The following is a 23,807-nucleotide window of genomic DNA, read 5'->3' on the forward strand; positions in this document are numbered from 1 at the left end:
AACAAACATACCGTTTTTTTATACTGACACAGGCTTCTTAATCATGCACACTTTGATATACGTATAGCATTATAAAAATATGAAAATACAGGTTACAAAATGAATAGCAAAAATTATATCGCAGTATAAAGTTACAGCGGAGTCAATGGTTACGACGGAGCGAACCTGCGGATATGCCGGTAGCTTTATACCGCGTGCTTAAGCCGCGACGGTGAATGCGGTGCTAGAGGACCATAATATGGACGTAAAATAACGTACGACTACAGTTTCAACGCTGCTGCAACGTTATATGTTATAACAGATATTATAACGTTAGAATAACGTCTTTTAGAGCTTTCATTTAAAACAGAAACATAATTGTTAATTTTTAGAAGCGACGTAATCGATAAGACAATTCTAATAGTTACCGTTTAATAGAATTGATTTTTTTATATATTTCATTCATTTATTTATTTTTTATAACCACACATAACAATACAAATTTGACGTTCATTTTTATAATACAATTTCTGTAGAAACTTTTACATCACCGTACGTGTTCTATTATATTTTACACGAAACAAAAATGTCCGCGCGGTGCTTGGTTATTTTCCCAGGGATTTTTAAAAATAAAATTTATTTGCCGCAAAGCCATAACTCTTAAGCACACGGCGTGATATAAAACGACCGTTTCCAGGATATCCTGAGTTGAGCGAACCGCGCCATAACCGGGACTCGTAACATTTTTTATTTTAAGCGCTTTTTCACGTTACGTTGTTACTCGCGACTGAACAGAAAGTTTCAGGCAACTGTCCTCGGGGATGGCGACGCGTCTGTCCACCGAACAGAGCTTAGAAATCTAAAATCGGACTTATTTCCAAGATATAAGACATAGATTGTATTGTCCGGTGACAAATATTAAAACAATAACCTAATATAGAATAAAAGGTTTACAAAAACAATAGTCGGGAAATCTTAAAATTTTGTCAAAGTAAGAAATGATATTTTCTGAAAGATGTAAATTTTCCGATATTATTTTTTGTGGATTGTGAAAGTATTTTACCTATAGCGGAAAAGAGATTAAAAATCCAAGAACAGTAAAGTTCATCGTAGTCCAATTTTTTGAAAGAAAAATATCTGTCTTTGATTCTGAATGTTCGAAATGTTGATAACGTTTAAGATAAACAATATCCTTGCAGGTTCGTATACTCTCTTATAAAAGGCTTACAATAAAGCTTGCCAATCTTTTAGCAGCCAAAGCGGTGGTAATTTTACGTTAGAAATGTAGTGGCTCACCACATACGGTTGCTAAAACATAAAAATGCTCTTTTGGTGCAATAATCATATAAATGAAATGACTGAATGACACTTTACTTTAAAATAATGTTAGAACCATAAAAATAACTTTCAAATAACAAGCTGAAAGACCTCGATCTAAAATTTCTGACATGAGCTACGTTTTAGTTTTAAAACAAAAATGTGTAAAAAAGAGAAATTTAAAAATTGCATATTTAAGACTAACTTTTAATTTAATTCTAAAAGTTGTGACTTCAACTTTTTTGTCGTATGTAGTTTTAAAGTTAAGTAGTGATTCATGTATGAATTTACGCGTAACCAGTTTTAACCAGACCATGATTTTTGAAAATTACTCGCGTTAATCAATTAAAAGTGCAGAAAAAGAAAAACAGAATTATTCTTGATTGTTTTCATTATGTTATGATTTGAATTAATGTGAATCTAATAGCCACTCACCGACAGGACTTTCTTCATTCCAAAACGAGTCGTCCAGTGTATAATCGGCTTCTGTAACAAACAAAACTACAGTTAGTGTTATATCTGGGCATTCGACCGCAAGGGAGATCAAGGAGCTAGTGCGCTTGAGACGTAGCACGTCCGTCACTCACCGCTACTGAAGCAGTAGCACTACCATGAGTTTACAAAAGTATTACTCGCTAGCGACTGCGTAAAATAAATGTATGAAAAATTGTACAGCGCCTCTGGTGGTTACTCGTAGAACTAAAATCCGTAGTGGCGTAACTCGATACGTAAAAAACCTATCGAAATCAAATCGCTAGCGAATGTCATTATGATCTATTGCCATACAAATTCGGTCCCATGAGTCATTAATTTGACAGACGTTGTCAAGAAATCGTAACGATAGTAGTTATGTTATTCACTAGCAAAATTACAATAGTTTTCTATTTACAATTTCTATAGTGGCGTTTCTATGCCAACTCATGGTAATGCTACAGGACTGACTTGAATCGACAGACGGGTTGCAATTTTACTTTTATTACACAAACCGTGGGTAGTACAATGCATCTTATTGTACAAACTATGAGTACACTACAGTTAACATATATATTTATTATTGTAGCACATCTATATATATAAAAAATCTATTGCTGTTCATTAGTCTCGCAAAACTCAAGAACGGCTGGACCGATTTGGCTAATTTTAGTTTAGAATAATTTGTGGAAGTTCAGAGAAGGGTTAAAAGATGAGTAAATATGAATATCTTATATATAAAATTCTCCTCTTACAATGTTGGTTACCGTACTCCTCCGAAACGGCTTTACCGATTTTCACCAAATTTTATATACATATTCAGCAGGTCTGAGAATCGGTTACTATCTATTTTCATAACCCTAAAAGATAAGGGTTGTTCACCCTTAATGTTTTTTTATTTATATGTTAACACAACGTTTTCCGGGTTAGCTAGTATTTCATAAATAGATTCTGAGGCGGTACAAAGTTTGCCGGGTCAGCTAGTACGTAATAAATTACCCTAGTGACGGAGAATAATTAATAAATGTGTTCCAATTTTCACCGTCTTTTTTAATTCTAATGATATCTCTGAGCACTGAGGGACAGACTGAAGAGAAAATGAGAAGATTGTATGAATATATAAAATTAAAAGCAGTAAATAACTGCTTTCTACTCTACTCCCATTCGTAACACGTGAAAACTCAAACACGAAGCACGTAAATTAAATTCTTACTCCACAAAGGCAACCTGTACTGTATCATATTAAATGTGAAATTCATTCACAATTCAGTCTCCATTGCTTCATGTTGGTAGCTCAACATTATTTTCTTCGTAAATAAATAGAAATGGAATGAAAAATATCGCGAATGTAAACAAGTCGAACAATAGAGCCGTTCGAATTCATTAAATACCTTTACAGCCGACGCTAGTTAATCCGTTCTTTGTTCTTATTCTTGGAAATACCTATTTAATACTCGTAGCTAATAATATTTTGTAATTGCCATCTTATCGGAAGAATGGTTGTTTTGAAATGACTAGATTTTTATGAACTGGCCTAAATATTTGCATTAATTAATGCAATTTGGTTAAGTTGCACCAACTACAGCCATTTCACTACTTAAAATTGGAGAACCTCGTCCAGACTTCCAAACCGATATATATCGTATATAGGGTGAATTTTTCAAATAGGTCTTCAGAATCCGAAACTATAAGGATTAGCGAAGAATGCTGAAACGAGTTACGAGGCCGATTTTGATAAAAACTAAAACTGCATCATTAGTTTTTTGAAATATATTTTTTCTTAGCCGGGAATCGAACGAGTTCATTGTATTTTTATTTTCAAAATGAACTCGTTCGATTCCCGGCTAGATAATAAGTTTTAGTTTTTATCAAAATCTACCTCGTAACTCCTTATAGTTTCGGATTTGGCCCTGAAGGCCCGTTTGAAAAATTCACCCTGTATATCATACATATGAACAAAAATTAACACAAGGATTACATTAACATTAGAAAATATTAAAAATTACATTCCTGTGTCACTGTACCATCACATACTCTATCTATATCTCTATCTATTAAATATTCGCTCCACCTATTAAGTTTTCGCATGAAAAGCGTATAATTTTTGGGTTATATGACATCTATAGAGATGTCAAAATAATAGTATTTTGTATGTAAGTAAGTAAGCATTAACAACACCATTGAAACGGGCTACCCTCCCTATAATTACTGTCATTACACGAATACTCATGCTTGTAAATATTAAGTAAAAGCACACTACGGGCAGCGAATGAGGTGTTTATTACCGAGGACGTCAGTTTTTTCCACTTTATCGCACACGAGTAATAAGCGTGTATAAACATCAGTTTAAGGCACTTGCTTCATGGAAGGCGATAAGCGACTTTTTGTAACCTGATTCTATAGCAGTGTTATTTAAAAATCAAAATTCAAATGGAGTTTGTTTGGAATTGATTTGATTGTTTCTGAGTTTTTAATGACCTAGCTACCACCGCTTCGGCAAGTGTTTAACTATGAAGAATAAGTGGCGTTAGACATTCCATATTGGGACATAATTGTAGTTTTTCAATAATCAGCTAAGTGAGAGTTGTCACGGAACGCGAGTTTCCTTCTACCACAAAAGCATAATCTATTTATTTATTCTATTCGGGGTTCTTGAAACTAGGCTTTAGTTTCATATGTTTTGTTAATTTATTTTTATTTATACAATAATCATACCAAACTTGAGTTTTTATGTACTGTCTTACGTGTTTAAACAAAATAACAATTGCAAGCATTCGTTTCTTGTATAGGAAAATCGTTGTAACACCACTCGCAAATAAAATCGCTTACTGATCGCTTATCGCAATTCGTCGCTTATGCAACAAGTGCATAAAGGGAGGGTCTTTAAATAATATGATGTTGAAAATATCGCCGTTAACTTTTACGGTACGACGAGGGGCCCGTTTAGTTTACTGGACAAATATTTAAGTTTAAGTTGTGAGACATGGGCGTCAAAATATGTTGTAAAGAGTTGTTTGTTGTATAAAGTTTAACATGCCCGCGACAATGACGCTATTACTGTCTACCTAACTCTGTAGTTATGCGTATTAGTCATGTGTGTATTTGACTTTTTATTGCATGTTTTGGTAACCTATGGCTGGAAAAAGATTAACTTACTAGATACTTTAAATTGAGCACGGATATTAATAATTTTCAGTCATTCTATCGTAGTAAAATATTTTAAAATATACTACCTACTATCACGAAGAAAGAATTTTCGTAAAAACGACTATTATCCGTATCATAATAATATTACACATTAAGCTAAGAAATTCATATAATTTTGGTCGATCATGAATTGAGCGTGATATGACAACAATTCACTAAATTACGTAGAAAATTTTGTAAACACTCCTAAAGAAATTTAACTTCAATAAGTCACTCACTTTGTTTACCCTCCTTCCGGCCCCGTGTCCCATCAATAAATTAGGTAAACATCATTTGAACGGTATCAAAGGGAAATCTTAATTTATAGTCAAATATTAGATCGCGAAAGGTCGCATATTCAGAAGAAAAACGATAAAAAACATTTTTGTGCAGGAAATACCCAATTAAGGTCAATTTGGAAGAGGGTCACGCGTTTTTGGGTTAAAAGCAACGACGTCACATACCTGGCATGTGTGTAAGTAATGATTATTTGATTTTGATTGTTATACCGTATGTTGTGTGTGTGTTCAAAACAATTTGCGCTCAACGGCTTCGTTTTATGGTACAATGGCGAATAGTATATAATGCATGTTGCTACTGTAAAGTGTTATATTTTTTTATTTGTTATTTGCAATCTAACAATAAATTAACACTACTTATACCTAGCTTTATCTTTATGGCCAAAATTAGATTTTGGTATATATAATTAGGATTGTTTAACTTAAACTCCGTTAATTTTGTGTCATATAGCCATAGAAAACCCCTTAATTTATAACCCTAAAGTCGACATGAACGAAGTCGCGGGCGTAAGCCAGTATTATATACGTTAGGTTTTCTCACATTTATCATTAGCATAGCAAAACATTAACATAGTATTATTTATAATTAATTTATTATTTTTTAACATGTAAAACTTAATAATTCATAAATTACTTAATTATATGAATAATCTTCATAATTAATGAGAATAGAAAGTACTTTGAATCGTGTAAAAAAATAATAATAAGAAAAATCTGGCATGTATATCTGGCATAATATATATTATGGTTGATTCTCGTCTGAACGAGGAGCTTAATTAACAATCTCAGATCGGGTCAGGGAGCCAGGTCGAAGTGCAGCGGCCATTATCCAAGCCAACGGAAGCGATTTGCTATTCGGGCGGCGTTGGCGCCCAACGCGGGACTAGGGCGCGGTGAATGAATATTGATTTCGACAGGTTATATTGTTTTCTAGTATAATGACAAGAAAGGAAATAAATTGCAAAAATAATAAAACGCCGTAAATAATGAATAAATAATTTCGTCAACTGAAAAATGTATATGTTTCCAGCTCTTTATTTTATAGTATTTTCCCTATATAAATTCTCAAATGAGTGATATGAGAGCCACCTGTACAAACTCATTGTTAATCAGGTTAAAATTAGGTAGATCGAACAAAACTGATATACGTAAAATAGTTTTCTTTTGCATATCAAAAGAAGTGCCTCGAAAGAAATTTCCCATTCTCGTAAATTAAGACATCGCCTATTTTTTTGTTAATGAGGGGGAAACCTTCAAAAGGTACTCGGTGCCGTGGGAGCGACACAGGGTTATGTGAGACTCTTACCGCAATAAAACCCCCCTGGTGGCCGTCCTCGGCGCTGCGTAGAGGACTTCGGGAGAGTCCTCTTAGCGCGGTGCCCCGTTGGGCTCCGCCCAGGTGAGCTTGATGCTCGCCACACCGTCTGGTGTGCACGACGGTATGCGACCACACATACCGCCGTCCTTCCCGGGGTTGCTGGCCGGGCGGTTTGAGCTCCCACTCTTGCCACCCGCAACCCCGGAAGCCCCCTTTTAGTCGCCTCGTACGACATGCAGAGGATACCGTAGCCCTATTCTGGTCCCGTAACTACAAGGACAGAATTAAGACATCGCCTAATACTTTACAGGCTATTTACCATGCTAAAACATTTATTTTAATTGTTACTACTACGAAAGTTAATGCCACAAATTTACCTGAACCCCTAATAACTATTTAACCTTTTAAGAAGTTAATATGTAATAGGTAGGCGGCTCTTTTTGGCAAATTCAGCTAAATTGCTTTTCCCCTCACTAATTAAAACTAACTGCTTGGTGCTTACAAGTTAATTCTAACCGAGGAATGAGGGTTGTAATACTCATACTCATTATATATAAACGTGGAGCAAGACAGTCTTCTTATTTATACTCGTATTTAGATGCTAATACATTGACAATATATATATTGTTTCATATATAACATATTTTCTTATTAAGTTTTTTATAATACAATTATCTCGGTAGGTATGTCAAATTCAACATATAATAATATTATCCTTCAATTCCAATAAATAATAACTCATAATAAATAAATATATGTTAATACTCGTATATCAATAATGGAACGAATTAAAAAGATTGGCACAATTTTAATATTATATCACATTAACATTTTAGTAAACAATCAAAGTATACCAACAAGAAAAACCACTTATAACAACTCTATATAAATATTGGCGCTCATTAACCCGAAGGTTGCCGATCATAGCCGAAAGTTTTCTTAAGCTCGATAGTATTTACGGCCTGATACTGTATACCGTTGTATTAAAGTAGTTATAGGGCATACTTGATTACACTATCCAAGATTAATGATTGAACGTAAATTAATGGTTCGTCGGGAAACCGAACAATGTCAAGGGTTATTTCTAATGATTGTTTTGACGTACATTAATATTAACCAAATTCTGTAATAATTATAGAGTGTTATTTTATTCTAGCAATAGAAATGCAGCTGAGTATATACCTAATTTTGCGAGAAGAGAAAAAAGGGTCTCATAAATGTAGATAGATAAGTTTTAAATTTAAAATAATTCCGATAAGTTACAGTAAGTATACATTTAAATATTTTGTTTTTTCGCTTTTTTTGGTTGACATATAATATATTAAAATTATCATAATTTCGCGTTCTAGTAAACGAATTTTTGTTTATTTTCGACCCTAAGCATTTCACAGTAAATGAAACTTTTCAAATTAACATCCGTGATTATCCCGAAATATCCCGGAAGCGGCCGGAACATAATTTATACAAAGTTAATTATAGTTAATGTCCTCGGACGAACGTTGCTCTTGTGTTGTGAACATTGTTTGCAAAATTACCTTTGTAATATTACGTCATAATTCATGTTCATACAAAAATAAGCTGAATTTCATACACATTGAAACGAGAAAAATAGGGTAAGCGTCCTCGATATCGCAATACAAGTTGATATATATTTTTTATTTTGACATTTCATCATCATATCCGGCCCTGGTCTTAAGATAAAGAGTTACCTATTGAGTTAAGTTAGTTCTGAGTTAAGCATGCAGAAGACACACACGCCATCAAAGGTCTTAACCGGTGTAGGATATGTATATCGGTACACCCGAAGCCGCTCCCATGGGCTAATAGGAACTGGAATAGATAACCTGTCATGGTGCAAACCACGGTCGGGCAGGAGGTAGCTAACCTCCAGCTCCTCAGTACAACCACCCACAATTTAATTACAAATAAAAAGTAAATATTAACTTAATTTCATAAAAGGTCATGTCTTTCTGTAAGCGTGTCAAAGTGTAACATTTCACTATAGAACATAAAATTCTCGGAACATAATTTATACAAAGTTAATTATAGTTAATGTCCTCGGACGAACGCCCGCTGCTTTTGTATGCGTCTACATTGTTTTCGACATTGCCTTTGTAATATTTCCCGGAATTCCAACACAGTCATAATTTTTAATATCTGACGTCATGTTAACCAACAAACGAGTTTTGTATTTCATATATCATCACCGCATTTAAAGCTTGCAATGATTAATTAAACGCCTAGAGCGGTTGAATGTTTACAATCAGGTTATAAAGAAAGATACAAACAAATTTTCTGCGCTAACAAGTATATATCTTTATTTATATTAACTATATGTAAGTTACTTGTTATTTAATTTGATTTTTGTGCAACAAGTGTATTTCATAAATATATGTTGAGTATTTTTTACTATTAACAGATAATTTTGAATGTATTTTTGCATGCCTAAGAGTTTTCTATACTGTTCTCATATGAATTTAATCCACACTGCCAGCACTTAGCCAGCTTCATAGATTACAATCAATCATATTCTGTTTAAGGGGACGTTCAGACATTACCGTTATTTCGTAATTTAAGAAGACACTGAAGCAGTTACCACCATTCTGTAATTTTGATCCCAAAAACACTGCAATAATCGCCCGAGACAATACAATACACAGCATTCTTTCATTCCCCTCGAAAAAAGCGAGAGAAATCTACGCGATTAAGCCGCTCCTCGAATACAAATGAGGTTTTGCATTTACGCTGCAATTACCCTATCTAATGTAGGTAATTCGTCTGACGTCACGTCGGTACTACGTGGAGGGGATGCGAAATTTGGAAGGCCATGAGCTGTGGAAAAAATTCTGCGGGAAGTTACTCCGCTGCTTGCCAGATGTCGCTAGTTGTATTGGTCACATGGTATCATACCGTAATCTCTAAATTTAATTATCTAAAGCACATAGACGAAATAACTTTTACTAGACAAAAATAATACTTTTTGTGCGTTCTGGTTTGTAGGGCGCAGTAAGTTAAACCTTGTAGTTGGATATTTATTGCTAGCTATCAGAATTGACAGTTTAAGCTACCTTCTCAAATACCACGCGTATGTTTAGCTATTAGCCGTCACCCGCACAACTTCCGAACGCGCCCGAGGTTGCTTATTTTTGTACATATGTTGTGATCTTCACAAGCTGTAGACAAGGCTTGCCTTGCCAGGCAGTGCCTTGTGTTTACAAGGCTGTTGGTATTGTTGGCGTTTGGGTAGGTAGAATCAATTACCTGGAAGCCAGCTGGCAGTAAGCTGGTGATTGGAGTCTTATCTGAGATCGACTATTGATACGATGCCACCCCCTAAACACAAGAACACAACAATGCTTTTGAAGTGCTATATAAGAAAGAAATAGGATTACATAGTTAAATCAAGTTATCACTAACAACATACTATTTAGAAACGCATATCAGGTATATTTTTAATAAACGTACAGTCAGCTTCAATAGTAGATTAACAGATTAAGATTTTAAAAGTAGGTATACACCCAAGCGTTCATAAATCGGTTATCACCCATAGCGTCATAATTAGAGTAACATCGCAAAGTGTCAAAAGTTAGTTACTCTACTATTGACGCGCTAGTGTTTTTTTTTTTTTTTTATAATATAATGGTATCAGACGAGCAAGCAGTCCACCTGATGGTAAGTGGCTACTGCCACCCATGGACATCTGTAATGAACCCCAGTTAGGACTAGATATTCCTACCTGAGGTCGGCCACAGATGCGCCGCTACCCCTGAGGACTAAGCTGGAATGCCTCGAAAAAGTATTTACTTTACCACACCCTTCAAAACGGAACACAGCAGTGCCTAACACTGCTGTTATTAGGCAGAAATAGGTGTGGCGGTGGTGCCGCCGGAGTCGAATCACAAAGGGTTCTACCTTGACACCTTGACCACGAAGGGTTATACCTACTTTTGACACTGTGCTATGTTACTCAAATTACGACGCTATGGGTGTTAACCGACTTATGAACGCTTGGGTGTATACCTATTTTTGAAATCTTAATGTGTCAACCTACTATTGAAGCTGACTGTACCTCATTTGAAAGCTACGTGCATATGCCGAATTATTATGCGTCAAATGGTATGCGTTATACGAATTTCGTAACCACATTCGCAACGTGCAGTGAATAATATCTGTTCGTACCTCATTTTGTAGTTTTCATTATCCGTGTCCATTTATTTGAAATTGTATTTTGTAGCCTGAAATTCGTGTCTGAATTAAATACAATATTTGAATATTAAATCATTCTCTCTCGGATTAGTAACGTCGATAATTCAAATATACAGAGATAAGTACATAAAGCCAAAGCAATATTTAATGATAAATAATTCATTATTCGTCATACATAATTATGCACGATGTAATTAATGATAAAGTAAAACGTCTTCCCCTAAAAAATATTAGTTTACATTTTTAAGTTTAATTTAAAATATAGTTTCATTGTTATCGTTAGTTTGTGTAATTTCGTAAGTCGTCTATTTTTGACTTACGTCTAAGATTTTTATCTTAAGTCTACTTAATACATTAGAAAGGTATGGTAAGGAAGACATACTTATCCGAGGCGTTTCAAACTCCTCGGGGCAACTTTAGGTCGGCTCTTATGTTATCTGAAGTTGATTACAGATGTCCATGGTAACAGTAGCCACTAACTTATTAGACAAATTGAATGCTCGTTTCCTACTTCAATATGACAAAAAAACTCTATTTTTGAGTTCCAAAAAGTAGTATTTATAGTAAAACAGCAGTATTTATTCACAAAACTATTTTAAGATTAAAGCTACACTTGATCTTACAGATACTCTATTGTAGAGTTGGAAGCGCTGGATATTCGCAAAGTAGCGTTTAAGTTCTGACTCCCATTGTAAGGAATTCTCATTCGGGGTTCGGTTCAAAAATAAGGAAAATACCTCTGCAATAATCCCGGTAATGGTTGTCACGAAATTCGCCATCTTCATTCTTAGTTAGGGCTGTCAACTCTGAATTTATTTCATTGTTTGTCAATCAATATAAAATCATAATGCTTCGGTTTTAAAGTAGGCTAGTTATTTTCTATAAATTTACTATTTTGATTTTTTTTATCATGACATTCAGTTGAAATAACTTTGGTTTTTATTTATGTCTGTATCTATAAACAAGGTATAATATATTATGTTCCAAATTATCCCTCTACTTATTTATTCCGGTAGAAACGCATGTGTAACCGACCGTAGATAAGTCTCATCCTTGAGAATACTTGATGATGATTATCAAACATTTAACACTTAACATAAGCCTGTCTGCAAGGTATTTGGTTAGTAAATTAATATATTTGAAGGTGGTAGAATCCTTTGTGGTTCGACTGCGGCGGCACCACCGCCACACCTATTTCTACCTAATAACAGCAGTGTTAGGCGCTGCTGTGTTCCGGTTTGAAGGGTGTGGTAAGGGAGACAGACTTTTCCGAGGCGTTCCAGCTTAGTCCTCAGGGGTAGCAGCGCATCTGTGGCTGACCTCAGGTAGGAATACCTAATCCTATCTGGGGTTGATTACAGATGTCCGTGGGCGGCAGTAGCCACTTACCATCAGGTGGACTGCATGCTCGTCTGCTACTCCTATAATATAAAAAAAATATATATTTTAAACTATTTCTTAGTGTAATAATATATATATCTAACAAGCTTACGTAAAATATTATCACGCTTTTGTAAGTATATGAATATTTTATTGATTGTTCCATTTTATCAGTCAACCCTAGGACATTGAAAACGTTCCGTTTCACGCATTTGACGCTCGGTTACTTAGTTGTAAAATTATTGTAAGAGAAATGTTCGAAACTCCCGAAAATGGAATGAAAAATGTTGAAACGGGAGCGAGTGAATTCCCAGATTTGTGCCGCAATCTCTTGGCTTTTAATCTGTGAGCGATTGCAAGTGTCTTTTTGTTTAGGTCATGTATCCAAAATCCTTGATATAAAGGATTACTAAATTAATTAGTGGTAAGATAGCCTAGTGGTTAAGTAATTCGGCCTCTCAATCGAGGGGTCTGAGGTTCAAATCCCAGGCACGCACCTCTGATTTTTCAAAGTTATGTGCGTATTAGAAATTAATTATCACTTGCTAAACGGTGAAGGAAAACATCGTGAGAAAACCAGCTTACCTGAGAGATTTATAAAAAAAATCTCAAAGGTATGTAGGTATGTAAAGTCTACCAATACGCACTTGGCCAGCGCGGTGTACTATGGCCTAATCCTTCTCATTATGAGAGGAGACCCGTGCCCAGCAGTGGGACAGTAATGAGTTGTTGAAATGAAATGAAATGAAATGAAATGAAATGAAATGAAATGAAATGAAATGAAATGAAATGAAATGAAATGAAATGAAATGAAATGAAATGAAATGAAATGAAATGATGTTCTTATGGGTTTACAGCGTACATAACTTCTGAGTATTTTAAGGACTTCAAGTAGTTCACATATTGCAGATCAAGTGGTGACTGCTTTTTATGGAACTTTTTAATTGACTTAATTGATTGAACTTATTTATGGTCAACAAAGCTACGACTAACGTTAGTCAAAATTAAAGTTAGTCGTAGCTACATTGTTACCCCTGAGACCTTAATTGAGACCCCGTGTAAGTTTCTCTGTTTTACAACACAATTTTACTCCTTTATTAAAGCTGCCATAAGCTAAATAACTCCATTAAAATATATGAACTCCACTGAGGAATATTTACATTGTATAATATTCATTCCCGGAATTGATACTAACGAGAAACTTATTTAAAAACTAATTGGTTATGGTAAAATTGCAATGAAAACAATTTACAATGCAAATAGCCGACGAGATCTTGAATATTTATTGAGCATAATTGAAAAGAGAATGGAAAATAATAGTGGAGCAACTGAAAAAACTAGTTAGTAGTTTCTTTTATAGTTACCATGATATTATGTAAAGAAGTTTCAACAAAAATATGGTAATAATTGTGCTTTGAGATTGTTATTTGAGATTTTTGTGTTATGAAGACAGTGATTGCGTAGTGGTTGACACTCGCCATCGAAGTTTGAAGTTGGAACCCCAGGCAAACCTCGTCTGATTTAAAAAAATGTATGTTCGTATTAGAAATAAATTATTACTTGTTTTCTATGACGAGAAAAGCGCATGTCGGATACTTAAATAGAAGTTGTAACGGTTATGTGAAGTCTACCAAAGTTAACTTTAACTTAAGAAGCGCGGTGGATTGTAGGTAGCACTGTTATTAACCTCTTGCGTATGTGACGGCGCTTACAACAGAGATCAGACTGTTTTATACTTCCAGAATGCCAATTTATAAATGCCAATATCAATTACAACCAAAAAACGTTCTCAAAAGATGCCCTAACAAATTCAATACTATTTTTTCAAATGATACTACTCAGACATCCAGAGATTTGTGCGTTGAAACCATACTACTTAATATATCGTTGAAACACACAATTAAGTTATTCAGCTTTATAATATTAGCATCGATAGGAAGCTATTTAGGGACCCGCACAAAATTTAATGTATTATATTTTTTGTCACTAAAGATTTTCTCTATTGACCACCATTAATGAAAGAAAAGATTTAAAATGTTTCAAAGGAAGAAGCCACTAAAATACAAATTGTGCTTCGCTGGAAAATTCCGCAAGGTAAGATTTCTTCTTTTGTTATTATCTAAGATCAATAAAATGAAATTTAATTATCATAATAGTAAAAAGGGAAATAAGTATAAGATCTTTAAGTGCTAGCTAAATAAGTTAGCGGGTTCTACGTAGGTGAACAATAATTTTGCCATCAAATTGATTAAACGAGTGATATCGAGTAACCTACTAAAGTTGTATTTTATTACGTATCATATTCAAAAATACTTTTAATGCTTGCCAATTTGCAATTGAGTTAAAAATTAAGGAAATATGAATTCCGTTAGAACGGCAATAACTATCTTCAGTGTCCAATAAATTCTTCGAAAAATCTAATTTTGCCGCGCGAACGCCGCCATTTTGTCGACCGATGTCAACCGTGACTTGACATCGAGCTCTCTGTTCGGAAATCGAATTACGACGTTCAATATTGATACAATTGTACTAACAAAACGAACTCAATATAAGTACAGGAAGGGTAGTAATTTGATTCTCAATCGATACAAATATTTCTATGCCTGATACGATCGCATTTTTTTTTATTGAACTTCATTCGTTAGTGGACACAAATTATACAGCTTAAATTTCAATGGACAAAAGCCGACAATAAAAATAAAAATATATAGACCAAGTAAAAAATAGTACCACATTATTTCTCCTATGGAACAATAAGTATAATTTTAACAATAGTTTGTACAACCTTCATTTCAATCAATTGCTTTTAGAAGAAATCACTTATAACACGCTTTATTATTACGATTTTATCATGAAAGGGCATACATTTATTGTTGCCTCTCGTCGCTAAACGTGATCTTACTTTGCCTACCATTTGCCATCAAAGGCGATGTGGTATTTGTATTCGCACGCTTCGTTCGCATCTACTCATTTTTATAATAGCTTTTATGCCTAAAACGAATTATATCCATTGAATCTGAATATGAAAGAAATATTACATCGTGTTTGAAGGGCACTTCTTATGAACCGTTGGTAAACGAGCTTCAATGATTTCTAATAATAGTACCAGAGTACTTATTCGGAAAATCGATTGAGGTCTTATAAGTTGTGGGGTATAATTTAGGATCCGTGTATTATATGTGAGTGAAATATTTTTGAAATCTTATCTCCACTAGACGTACTAATTTATTACAGGATATTTGTGTTTAATTAGGCTGTAGACAACGTTGGTAAATTTAATAATGATATGTATAATACAAATAAAATTGAACACCCACAATAATCTTAACTAACTGATATTTTGTCATATTTATATTATAACAATACGTAAAACTGAAAATTGAAATATGATATTAAAAGAAAAACGTAAAAAGTTCGTCCAAAGAAAAAACCTACGCAAAAAGTTACACCCAAAATTTCCGAACGCAACACGAAACGTCAGACACAATCGAATAACCGTTGGCCTTAGCAAACGAGCGACATAACGTACCTACTCGTACCTTCAAAAACGAAATTTCGTTACACGGAGTCGCTCCGTGGTTAAAATTATTAATTAAATACGGCACGTGACTTCCACGGCCGACCACAATCTGATGCTTCCCTGAAATGGCTTTTCGGCCGAAACTCGTTTAATGCGCTCGGCCTTTTACTAAAATTTCGTTAGGAACTAGTAGCCAATAGAGTAATTTTGGTTTCAGGGGACGAAGGTGCAATTTTCGTAGTTTATAAAGTAGCTTACATTGTACAGGGTAATGTAATTTTTAAGAGTATTATGTGACTTTTATGACATAGCAAAACATAAGCCGATATTTAGATATTTTAGAAAACATTATTATCAATGTAGTCCATAATCATTATGATATGTTGATATAACTAATTTAGTCGTATATAACCAAATTTCAAGGATGTTCTCCAATTTTAAAGCTTAAAAATACAGTAGCAACAGCACTAGCACTTTAGTATACATTCAACGAGGACGATGTGAACTCGGATAACAAAGAATGAGTTGCAGGAGCTATCCGGAATAAATTAATTAAGAAATTCAATCTTAAATCAAATAGAGATTAAAAAAACAAAGTATCTAAAGAAAACAATAAAGATGCTGATATTAATAAAACTTTCATATTAAAAGCAGTGAAGATACCCTTGTGCAGTAGCGACGATAATAGTAAAAACCCTTTAGTTTCGTACTCAAATAAGGGTATAATTTTCAAAGTGCAGGGAGGAAGCACCCCGCAGCGCTGCATTATGCATCAGTGCCGAGTGGAGCTGCATAGACGCTTTTAGTTGCGGTTTTCTAATTAATGTAAAGTGATTAATTTTATATATCTCCTATTGTATCTTTTGTTTCTTTGGCTATCGTAAGGGGAAAGTCAACTTTGGTTTAATCATGGAAGGTATATATGTACATAAGTAAAAGAACCGACGTACCCTATATTTTTCAGTAAAGGAAGGAACAATGTTTGGAAACGGTTGCTGATGAGCCAAAATGTAACAGATTTTAAATACCAATGAAGAAGATACTAAGAGTGTCCTACTATTAAACACAGTAAAATGATAAAAAATATTATATTTTTAATTAGTCTTATCATTTACCAAAAGTGAAGTTTACAGAACTGTTGAGCATTACTTTCGATAAAATCTTGAGAGAAGCATTTTTTTCAGTTCCTCGGAATACCTAATCATTTTATACCATATTCTAATTTCCATTTTCTCGAACCATAAATTCATGGAAATGCCTCTTAATATATTGCATTTAGTGCCGTTCAAATTCACCACAATAATAGTACAAATGAAAATGGGTGGGTGCGGGTAAATCGACCCAGTGATTTGTTGCGACCCAACTGGCTGAATCGGGTTTTAGAAATGTACACGACCTTTTAACAGAACGCAATTACTGATAACAATGCAACTGGGGGACAATTGCGTAGGTAGGTAATGAGCTTGAGGTTAAATTAGGTTTCAAAATGGCGCTGGACTTAAAATATTTTCTCAAATTCGAATTTTATAAAATGGCAAATTTAAGATAATGGCGAGGGTAAGCCCTCAAGCATGTAAGTTTCATTACTTTGTTCTGCTCTATCGTTAAAAGGTATAATAATTTACTCTTAATATGTTGGCACACATGCAAACCATACGCATAATTCAGGAATTATTCTTTCTTCTTGTTTTAAAATAACTTCTTCATAACGAAAAACCTTGTGAAGTAGTGGTAGTTGTATTGAAATTCAAAAAGTGTTCTTTAAACCTATTTTGGTTTAAAAAAAATATTTGATTTGATTTGACTTGAATGGAGATGCACATTTAATTAAAATCCCGAACTTCAGTGTAAGCGGTCGAAATTCCTACCAATAGGTACCACTGCTCTATATAGATATTATGTTTACATTTGTATATTATTAGAGGGTAAATAGGATAATAGTTTCATAAAACGTTTTGTAAAGTGGGTTTATATAGGTTGGAGTATTTACCCTAATTTGTTACCTGCGTTGCGGCAGGCCGGATTGGGTTCCGAGAATGTATGGGGAATTTTGACAGAATTCTATTACAGATTACAATGTATGTGTATACGTAGACAAGAAGGATGAGTAAGTTTAAGGTTCAAAAGTTTAAGGTATTCCTTTATGAACTATAACTATATTAGGTAGAATTTCTATCAGAATTTATTTTTGCGCTAATGTTTATTAGGGTCTTATAACACCTATGCTGTGCTATAATCCACATGTGATTTACCTTAGATAGGACTCTGATGTATGTGGGAAACAACAGTTCACATAAAAGAATACAAATATCCAGACTCAAAAAAGAAATCTAAATTATAAGATTAAAAGCTTAGTCTAAATACCCTCACAGTTATCGCGATACAATATAGTATGGTCTCTGTATAGCGTAAGTCGTTAATATAAAAAATACTTTGAAGAAAACTCTACGTATATCATTACTTCGCATAACCAAACCCCTTAAAAGTGTTACATAACAAAGCCTATACATTTTCTTATAAATGGGAGTTTGTTTATTCCACATTTAGTGTTTGCGTAACATTCGTATTATTGGTACAAATCATAAACACGAGTCCATTACGAGATCCACAAGGACCGTACGGAATAGGCATGACGCTTCTATCTTTTGTGGATTTATTCTGTTATATTATTTTATTCATATGTAGATTGAATCCGACAGGCGATTGAATATGTAACGTGTTATTCAATACTTGATACCAACGTAACTCATATCCGAGATATTTTTACACAAATTTTGATCCAGTCATATTGTCGTAGAGGTTATCGAATCACCCGGGTTGGTTTTAGTGAAAACATTTTATGAGGAATGATGAGTTACTGTTACATAATCTTGATATAAATATACATTTACTAAAAGTTTTATATCAATATCTTTATCTTTTACGATTTGCTCGTCGCCACTATAATATTTACGATAGAATATTACTTGGTATGGATATTACTTCTTTATCTTACTATTGGTTACGTAGTAAGAAAGAGAAGGAAAAAATAGAGTCAGTTACGGAGGACGTAGTTAGTGAGATAGTAATGGAAACAGAGAGATAGTATTGTTAGACTGTAAGACTTCGACGATACATATAAAAAGTAATCTTGAAAATTGGAAGTACATCTTGTTAATCAATACTTAAATTAATAACTTATACTTATCTGGATGCGTAAATACATCTATTTTTATACATGTATGCAAACTTAATTTATGTATCAAGAACCGTGTTAAACATATCGCCTGTATTCCACAGGTAACAAATCACCGCGTCCGAGCACCGGCCCGTTTCACCCCTACCCACCCTTTTCATTTGTACCGTGTATTGTTTAGGGTGTGATCTTGGTTAAAGCGCTGATAGGAAGAGATGGGTTGTCATAGATTTATGGATGTGCTGACATGCATGAATTACAGATTAAATATACGAGAGCGATTTTGTTGAGCTACGAATACATTAAAGGTTTTAGCATAGTATTTACATGAGAAGCTTTATATGCTACAGCCCTTCTGACCTATTTCTACGCTTGGGCCTCCACAAGTAGGGAAGGCCTTGCGAATCCCAATACATTGCCTAAAGTAAGAAGAACCAGACTCAACATATTTTCTGGCAGAATACAATCTACACAAAATTTCTTAAATATTAAAACATCTACTTAAAACGTTGCGTTACAAACACGTCTATTAAAATGATAACTAAAACGGAATTCTCAAGTAAAACAATTCCAACTGCCCAAGAGTTATAACAATAACCCACAGTTATAACAATAACCCAGAGTTATTGAACAGCGCGAGTATATTTAACGAGTGCTCAAAAAGTCGTCATCAACAGAAAACTTTGCTAATCCCCTCGAGAGTCCAACCCTGAAAACGCTGCCACAATTTCATCCGGGATCTCGGTTAAAACCTGTAATTACATCGCCGACCGGGTCGAGATGTACACCCGGGTCGAGGTACACACCCGGGTCGAGGTGTACACCCGAATAGGGGCATCAGATACGGAGACCCGGATATAAAATGACAAAAGGTATCGGGTGACGTGACGTCACTACTTTTTACGTTTTTTTACTACGTGCCAATATTGACGGAGGGATTTTGTTGCTAACTGTAAATCGTTCGGGTCTTTTCTTTTTCCTTTGAGGTTTATTCTATGTCGTAAAGGTTAGTTCATGCAGTGAAGTGGAGTTAATAGAAAATGCCATGTTAGTATTTTAACGCTGAAACATGGCTGAAAAAATAATGTAAAACATATGTAAAATCCATTATTTAAATTTAAGTTATAAATATGCCTTTATATCTTTGCATATATTGGTATCAAATTATTTCTGAAAAATCTTTTTTTTTGTACAATTGTATTAAAGATAATTAACTTTGTTTACTTAAGTAGGTTTTTAAAGCAAATTCTACTTCAAATGTTGTTTTCTCAAAATAGCCTTATTATTCGATTTCTCGGGCTCAATATTAGACTAATTAATTTTCAATAACAACAAAATAAATGTTCATTTAAGGAACCTTACTTAAGGATTTTTCTCAAAATCTTACCTTCATTAAAAAATATACCTTACTCTAATTAGTAATAAATACTCTCACACACTCGTATAAAAACTCTCAATTACAAATAACCCGGAGGGTAATCAGAACAGTAATGAAAACATCGCCTGATTGAGTTCGGGGCATAAAATTTCCCTATTTTTCTCCCCGGGGGATTAAAAACAGGATTCTGTAATCCAATCCGATGGGAATCTGGAAAATATCTGCCTCAGAACTTTAATTAATTTTATTTTAGAATCCATTTTTATTACGCTTGTTAAATGGATCGAACCGGTATACTATTACTGTAATCTTTGGATCAAACAGATATTTTTGTTGTAAGTAGCAATCAAATTGCGTTTGGACTGATATTCTTAAGGTGATTTCTCTGTATTACTCGTATGTACAATCTTCTACCCGCGACTTTTACGTGCGTTAATTCCCTATTCACTTTACCCCATAATTGCGTGACTTAAAGATAAATTATAATTGTAATAATAACATAAATTTACATAAAATATGCATGTTGTGATAGACAAAGTAGCATAAACATGTATATTAATAAAAAATAATATTATATTGCCATAGTTTAATTATAAACCGTAGCGAATTCAATTAATTTACTTTGTTTTTGTAAATTATAAAAGCAATTCCGTATTTATATATGATGAATCCATCTCTTCACAATAAGATGCTCATCTTTTAAGACTCGTAACAACATTCGTACACAACTCTGAAACCCTTTGGAAGTTTTACGGTTGTTCTTTTGGAGGGCCGATGTAATCCGAATCAGTAATCCGATCTGACCGGGCTGATGGATATCGGCCTCAAAACTTTGACTAATTATTGTGGAAGCCCCGGGGACCGCAATTAAGACCGGTGCCGATCGCCCGGGTGTAATGAAATCCCAAATCTACCTATAGATCCGAAACCTAGATTGTTTTTTTCTCTAGGGTTGCAGATTTGGTGGGTTTTTGATTACTCACGACTTAAGTAATCTCGTTTCTAATAATGATCATAATGAATATATCATTACTTATTTCTTTACAAAGCTTACGCTCTAAGTTTGGTATAATTACGTAAAAATGTATGATACCAAACCCGTATAATTTCTTTGCTATTTATGCTGTCCCTGTATGTATAATAGGAAACTTAGTATTTTTATAAGCAAAGACTATACAGTTCACTTGTGTAGGTGGACACTGCCGTCCGTAGACATCTCTAACAAACTCCATATAGAATGAAATTTCTACCTAAGTTTTGTTCTACCACACTTGTGTTCCGAAACGGAACAAATGCGTCATGCGATAAATAGATACATATAATTGAAGATGAAGATATTAGAAAATCCTAATAATTTTACTTACATATACTTAATGATTCTGATTTAGCAAAATAAAATTAATTTTCCTACTGGGAATACTAAATTACAGCCCTTTTGGTTTTAAGTCTAGTCGTCGTAGTTAATTCACGGAGAAAAGTTTTTTTCTACTTTTCTTTATTTGATAAGAAGTTCGCATTTACCTATTTTATTAAATAAATGCCACCTAAAGGTACTTTTTGGCAAAATAAAGTAAGCGAAATTTTAAAATTAGTGGTATTGAGTAAGTAATTTTGGCGAATTCAACCGTGAAAACTATTAAAATAAAATACTAGCGGCTGTCTGTAATTTTAATATGACGGTTTTTTTTCACCATCACCTATCATATTTTTGGACCTATTATTTAATAATAAAATATTTTATTAAAAGTATATACAGTTACAAATACAAACAAAACAGTTACAAAATACAAAGTTTTAGAGTATTATTTTTGAAGTTTAATATAATCTACCATCACTTTGGAAGGTATGTCGTTATGGAAACGAAACGCTAAAAAAACTCCATAAAATACTTTTAAGGGTAAGTTGACATTGTATGAAACTTTCATACAATGTCAATTTACCCTCATGGAATATGTGGAGCTAGAATTACTTCAGACCACACAATTTTATCGATAATCCATAACACATAAATATTCGTAATTTAACCCCATGGTCGATACATTATTTATAATGTGGCTCTTTCCATGGTACCCTTAGTTCATAACTCATCGCTCCCATCGCCATAACTTCGTATTATGCCCCTTGGCGAAACCGCTGACCTTCGATATCCCGAATACCCCATGGATGTCTAATATAAAGGATGTATTAAGAGCTGCGGTCAGAGATAAATATGGCTACTGAATATATACATATTCAGTATAGTATTATTCCGTATATACATACGGAATAATTAGGCATTTTACACGCAGTGATAGCCTTTTTTTTTTTTTTTTTTTTGTTCACGAGGGGGAAACCTTCAAAAGGTACCCGGCGCCGTGGGAGCGACGCAGGGTTATGTGGGATTTTTACCGCACTAAAACCCCCCCGGTGGCCGTCCTCAGCGCTGCGTAGAGGGCTCCGGGATCTCCAAAGGAACGCAACCGGAGTCCTCTTAGCGCGTTGCCCCGTCGGGCTCTGCCCAGGTGAGCTTGACGCTCGCCACACCATCTGGTGTGTACGACGGTATGCGACCACACATACCGCCGCCCTTCCCGGGGTCGCTTACCGAGCGGTTCGAGCTCCCACACTTACCGCCCGCAACCCCGGAAGCCCCCTTTTAGTCGCCTCTTACGACAGGCAGGGGATACCGTAGCCCTATTCTGGTCCCGAAACTACAGGGACAACGCAGTGATAGCCTAGTGGTTAAGAAACTCGGCCTCTCGATCGAGGGGTCCGAGGTTCGAATCTCAGGCACGCACCTCTGATATTTCAAATCTCGCAAAAATTATGTGCGTATTAGAAAGTAATTATCACTTGCTTAAACGGTGAAGGAAAACATCGTCAGGAAACCTGCATACCTGAGAGATTTATAGAAAAAAATCTCAAAGTATGTGAAGTCTACCAAGTGGACTACGTCCACTTGCATGGTGGACCAGCATGGTGGACTAAGGCCTAATCCTTCTCACTCTGAGAGGAGACCCGTGCCCAGCAATGGGACAGTAATGGGTTGATGATGATGATGATGATAGATCATTTTATATCGTTAATTGGGAGTTCAATACAGTTATAATATCTGGTATTAAAATAGGATTAATGGAAAGTATATGAAGTAAAATGGTGGGGCAGATTCACTTCTAAAGCTTTCCATAAGGAATTTCCATAAAGTATTCCTTTATAGAAATTCCTTATGGAAAGCAACGCATTTGTGATCAATATAAGTTAGACGTATTAAACGCCATATATAAATATGGAGTCCATTATCTTTATCTCTACGGACAGAGTGGCTACTTTAGTGTTGTGGACTGCTAGCTTCTTCAATTACATGAGACATCATTATTTCTAGCAAATTGTATCGTCGTAATATAACGATAACTAGCTTTTACCTGCGTCGTTCGCTAAATTTTTGTATTGTAGTAATATAGCGATAACTAGCATTTCGTTAGTTAGCAGTTCGTGTCGTTCGCGGTCAGAGGTTTTTTTCCCTTGGGAACGGTACTTTTTCGGAGTAAAAGGTAGCATATGTCCTTCTCTGGACCCCCGACAAGGTGTATACAAAATTT

General features: G+C 34.6%; 1 protein-coding gene across 1 annotated transcript in view; it reads right to left on the minus strand.

Annotated features, from left to right (window-relative positions):
• Positions 1–23,807, minus strand: part of mmd (disintegrin and metalloproteinase domain-containing protein mind-meld) — a 544,021-nt gene that overhangs the window by 242,066 nt on the left and 278,148 nt on the right. Inside the window, exon 4 of the mRNA XM_073088069.1 lies at positions 1,732–1,782. Within this exon, the coding sequence (XP_072944170.1) occupies positions 1,732–1,782 (51 nt within the window). The remainder of the gene's footprint in view (positions 1–1,731; positions 1,783–23,807) is intronic.

Source organism: Epargyreus clarus, unplaced genomic scaffold (assembly GCF_041222505.1).
Source record: "Epargyreus clarus isolate Ecla_fem2 unplaced genomic scaffold, WU_Ecla_fem_2.2 ptg000026l, whole genome shotgun sequence".
In the NCBI taxonomy this organism is placed as follows: Eukaryota; Metazoa; Arthropoda; class Insecta; order Lepidoptera; family Hesperiidae; genus Epargyreus; species Epargyreus clarus.